A 5452-nucleotide genomic window follows, 5' to 3' on the forward strand; every position below is an offset into this window, starting at 1 on the left:
TTTGAATCATGAGTTGTAATACATAAGTACTCATAATTTTTCTCATTCATTATTTCAATATAATATCCATTTTGGCGAATATCTTTAAAACTCAACAAATTTCTTAGAGACTTGGTAGATAATGGTGCATTATTTATTATGAATTTTATTCCTTCGAAAAATAAAATTATAACTCTTCTGGAGCCTTCTATCACATTTCCTGAGCAAATAATAGTATTAACATATTCTTCTTTTGGTATAAGATGAGTAAAATATATATTATTTTTTAGAATGGTGTGCAAACTTGCACTATCTACAAGAAAAACATATTCACTATATGTCCTTACCATTTTCTTCAAAGACAAATAATAATAGAATGAGTTGAAATATTTGTGCAGTAAAATTATTTTCTTGATTGAAAATATTTTTTTTAAGAAGTATAGTATATACTAAAAATTTTATTATTATTATCTTGGCACATTCAGTAATTTTAAAATTCATAAAATTTTTATTAAACATTATTTATATATATCGTACTTGAAATTCAAATGCATAGAAAATAAAATTTAAGAAGTTTTTTACATTATTTATTTACATGAGTACTTAACAGGCCCACATATTAAACTATTTCATCATTGATCAAATGACCAATATTTCCTTTAATATCCTCAAAGAAATCAGATACTTCATTACGAGTGGTCTAATTTTCAGCAGAATCATTTGAAACAAAATTCGTCTCCTTTCTTTTGTCGTCCTTTTTCAAAGATACTTGATAAAAATTGACTAGGTGCCTTGGGGTACGACAGGTATGCGACCAATGACCATTTCCACTACAATGGAAATATTTATCCTCTGTTGATTTATTTTGCCCATTATTTCTTTCTTTATCCTACTTTTGGTGAGATTCTTTCTTATGAACATAATTTTTTTTCCTTCCATAATTTTTCTTATTGCCAAAACCTTGTCATTTACCTCTTCTAGAGTTATGATTTGTCACATTTGCTTCAAGAAATGGGGCGGCGCCAGCTGGGCACGTTTTATGATTTTTTAAAAGTAACTCATTGTTGCGTTTAGCAACAAGAATGCAAGAAATTAACTCAGAATATTTTTTAAATCATTTTTTTCGATATTGCTGCTGTAGGAGCACATTTGAAGCATGGAAGATCGAGGAAGTTTTCTCTAACATATCATTATCAGTTATCTTTTTCCCACATAATTTCATTCGTAAGTTGATTCAAAACATTGCTAAATTGTATTCATTTATGAATTTAAAATTCTGGAGACGTAAATGCGTCCACTCATATCGGGTTTGAGAAAGTATCACTGTCTTTTGATGATTATACTTTTCTCATGTCTTTCCACAGATCTGCAAGATCTTTTAATGTGAGATATTCATTTTTCAATCCTTTGTGAAGATGACGACGAAGAAAGATTATGGCTTTGGCTTTATCCTTTTGGGATGCATTATTTTTAACCTTAATAGTATCTCTAAGATCCATTGAATCAAGATGAATTTTAGCATCTAATATTCATGATAAATAGTTGTTTCCAGATATATCAAGAACATTAAATTCAAGATGAGAGAGTTTTGACATAATGAAAATTTATTATCTGAGTCTCCCAAAAATTTGATCAGAGTCTCGTACTGATAACGTGTTGTAAAATAAATAAATAAATAAAGAAGAGGTAATAAATATAAAATAAAGAAGTATAATTAAATAACTCTGGTAATAATATTCACCACAATTACTATCTTAATATAATAAAGATAATTAATATATTTACTAATATTATATATATTGTAAACTTAAAATCTATGGAGAGATAGATAAAATAGAGAATTATTACATAGAGGGAGAGAAGAATGTTTTTGTGTGGGTTATTCTTCATATCAGACTCTTTATTTATAGGTGTACAAAAGTTAAAGTTTTAAATATAATTAATTTTAGTCTTCTTTTAATAATTTGAATTTTTTACTTAAAAAAATTAAGCGCCCAAACATTAATAGACATCCATCTCATACATCCTTATCACAAAGAAACTTTATAACTTTATTGCACCCTCTATATATGTATTATGTAATATTCACACGAATTCGTGGCATTTTACTTAAGATTCAATATATAATGATTCACTATATGATTCAACTACAATAAAGCTTTTACTTTGTAGTTAAAACTCACTCGAACACAATAATTTAATAACACATAAAAATGCTTAAACTTGTAATTAATTTTTAAATTTAAAGTATAATATTACTAATATTTCAGTACATGATATAACAAAGTATTTTAAATATTTATAAACGAGAAAATTGATTTTATTCTTCAAGAAATAATCACAAAATTAAAATGTTGGACCCTAATTCAATCTAGTCTCAACCTAGCATAGTTGGCTGATAGGTGTTATATTCATATTCCGTTGTCTAGGAACAAAACAACAATATAAAAACTACAAGCAGCCTAATTATTTATATATATACACTATTGTATTAATAGGCATTATCGTGTCTATTAATTCACTTGTTGTTTATTTAATAAAAAATGCTATACGTATATCAAAATTAATCATTATGGATTTGTATTTCATAAAAATTCTGTCTATAGAATGTTTACAGAACCAAATGAGTTTCAAAGACATATCTGAATGCAGTTTAGTCTATGAAAAACAAAATGACTTTGTGTGTGTAAAGCATTGTATATATAACAGAACCTCTTGATACGGGAAGAAATAGAAATGCCATGCACATCAACCTAATTGTTAAGAATTTGCATAAAGATGGCAAGGATAGCTACTGGTATTTAAAAGCTAAAAATATTGACATGCAATTGACAAAAATTTTACATCCCATGTAGAATGTAGCCGCATTACATTTATAAAAGGAGAAGGGATAACAAATTTAGAGATTCCCTCAACCTCAACTGTTATTAACAGGCAACAAAATGTTATAAATAATTATAAACATGAAACAAGGAGCTTTCTTCAAATTTTTTTCTTTTTTTGGGGGGGGTTTCTCTTCCTTCTTGTGCCTTCCCCATGGCCTCTCATATTACTAGCTGTTATAAGTTTATAGTCAGAAGGAAGCATTTCATTCATCTTGCCAAATCTTTTTTCATAAAAGTCCCATATTTCGGACCTGTTCAAAGGGAGATGTTTAAACAACTTTCATAAAACACCAACAAAACATGAAGGTTTTAGAGTTGGGCATCTTGTTATTTTACCAGTATGCCAGGAACTGATAGGGCTCATACTTTCCATAAATTTTTTCAACATCTGTTTGAATTGTTTTCAAGGTTGAATTTCTTGAATGAACCTGCAATAATGGACAAATCCCATACATCTCAAGATTCAAGATCATTTAGCATACATGAAACAGGAAAAAGCAAGAAAACAACACCTGGTTTAAGTGTCTAATAGTTTCAGAATCCGTTGGAACGACATGGTAATATCCCATGCACATAAGTACATTTGCTCGAGTAAAAGGGCCGAATCCCTCAATTTGCTTTAGCCATTCATCCAGCTCCTCATAGCTGGATAAGCTTGCATCTTTGGAAAGTTCTTCAAGCTGTCCTAATTGAATTTTGCCTTCAACAATAGCTTGAGCTAGTTTTATTATGCGACGTGCTCTATACCCGAGTTTGCACCGCTTTGCCAAAAACAGCTCATCAAGGTGCGCTAACTCACTAGGGGAAGGAAAATTTCCAATATGATTAAAAATCTCTTTCGGACGGCATGAATCATCCAAACTTAGCTCCTTCGTCACTTCACAAGATTTGCAACCATGAGAACCGCTGTCATCTATATCTGTCATAAGCACATGATCTGTTTGTGAACTCCCATCTACTCTAAAATCTAATCTCTTCCTAGGAAACATTTCTTCTTTTGCAGAAACACCAGACTTCCTGCCCTTTTTTCTGGACCTCCTGGATTCTTTTGTAGTCGGTGTTTTTGGAACAAAGTCTTCAGTCTCAACTTTTGGATTTCCTGAATCTGCACCTGCACAGGATGATCCATTTTGCAGTTCAAACTGAATCTCACAAAGCGCTTGAGCCATGCTCAAGGTCCTTGGCCACCTGGAAGAAAGGTTTTGCGAGTTACTTCAGCAAGTATGACATGACACGATGCAATCAACAAAAGATCCAAATCAAGACCTTTTCTGAGCTATTTGAATGCATCAACATAACAATATCAACTTCCACTAGTAAGCATTGTTCTACTAAGTGAAGTCCACTAATGGTTCAAAGTATAACAGTGTCCCATTTACTAAACTATATCTAGGGTAATCTTGATTGAAAAGTAATCTAAAAAACTCAGATTTTCAGAGGCATTATGTCAAACACATGGTAGGCATGAGAATAAGACACTCACTGACAGTTGCAGAGAAGGATACACTTGACCATATCCTCAAATAGCGTGGGAGACCTAAAGACCCTCCCGCAAAAGCTTCCATTCCGATCATCAGAGTGCAGCTTGGTGAACTCTCTCACGGCCTTGTCTTCCGCCTCGGACAAACGCAGCATCCTCGCCACCTGATCCTGAAAAAAACGACACCCGAAGAAAGCGGATCGAACCGAAAGAAGCAATTGAAGAGTTGGATACCTTCAAGTGGCGTTCTTGCTGAGAAGAGAGGGAGTTGATGCCTCGAACCCTAACAATGAGGAAACCGGGGCGATCAGAGTGCTGAGAAAGCGAAACAACGACGTTTGCGGAGGAATCAAGACGGAGGGGGCGGGTGAGAGTGTTGGAGAGTGGGTCCCAGTGGTTAGGTGCCATCATGAAGAGGCCATGGCTGCATACTGCTCTCTCCAATCGGAACGGCTCTGTTGTTGCGGTTGGCAGTGGAATTTCCATTTCGATCTCAGAGGGAGAATGAGAAGGTGAGAGATTCCGCATTGTTTTTGTTGTTCGAGTCTTCAACAATGCAACGGAGCTGTGAAATGCGGTGGTTGCGCCGCCGGGAGTGGCCGATATGGCGGGCGCTTGCGGAGGAGCTTTGTTAGAATTGCAGAGCGCTTGATGTGGGTGGGATTTACTATTATTAATTAATCATGGCTCATTTTGTAAAGGGAAAATATGTGCAATTATTAATTTTTTGAGATACCAATATGTAATTTCAATTTTTTTTAGAAATCCCTTCGTCCCAGCCTGCATGGCTACATCTTTTGCATGAGATTTCTTTGTGATGCATGCAACCATTTTTTATAAGCTTTCGCCACAGACCCAAGCCACCCAACTAGGGATGAACCCATCTTTAGTCAATTAATTAAAAAAATAGATTTATTACAAAAAAAATAATTTTTTATTATTCAAATTTTTTAATTTTTAAAATAAAAAATAAAAAAAGTTGATTTATATTATAATTAGTTTTCTAGATTGTTTTATATTATTGTTAAGAATTACATTTTAAAAGGATAAGATAATAAATTTACACAAAAATTTGTGGATATATAAGATAATTTAATAGTGTTAGGGT

The 5452-nt window shown here is 32.7% G+C and overlaps 1 protein-coding gene across 1 annotated transcript; it reads right to left on the bottom strand.

The window, feature by feature from the left end:
• Nucleotides 1-2961: 2961 nt before the first annotated feature.
• Nucleotides 2962-5129, bottom strand: LOC107483076 (uncharacterized). The gene is made up of 5 exons (XM_016103689.3): nt 4579-5129; nt 4348-4514; nt 3377-4052; nt 3201-3292; nt 2962-3115 (listed from the first exon to the last, which is right to left on the bottom strand). The coding sequence occupies exons 1-5, from the start codon at nt 4870-4872 to the stop codon at nt 2962-2964; spliced, it is 1383 nt and encodes a 460-aa protein (XP_015959175.1). The 5' UTR covers nt 4873-5129.
• Between the last annotated feature and the right edge of the window lie 323 nt (nt 5130-5452).

This window comes from Arachis duranensis, chromosome 4, assembly GCF_000817695.3.
Source record: "Arachis duranensis cultivar V14167 chromosome 4, aradu.V14167.gnm2.J7QH, whole genome shotgun sequence".
Classification (NCBI taxonomy): domain Eukaryota; kingdom Viridiplantae; phylum Streptophyta; class Magnoliopsida; order Fabales; family Fabaceae; genus Arachis; species Arachis duranensis.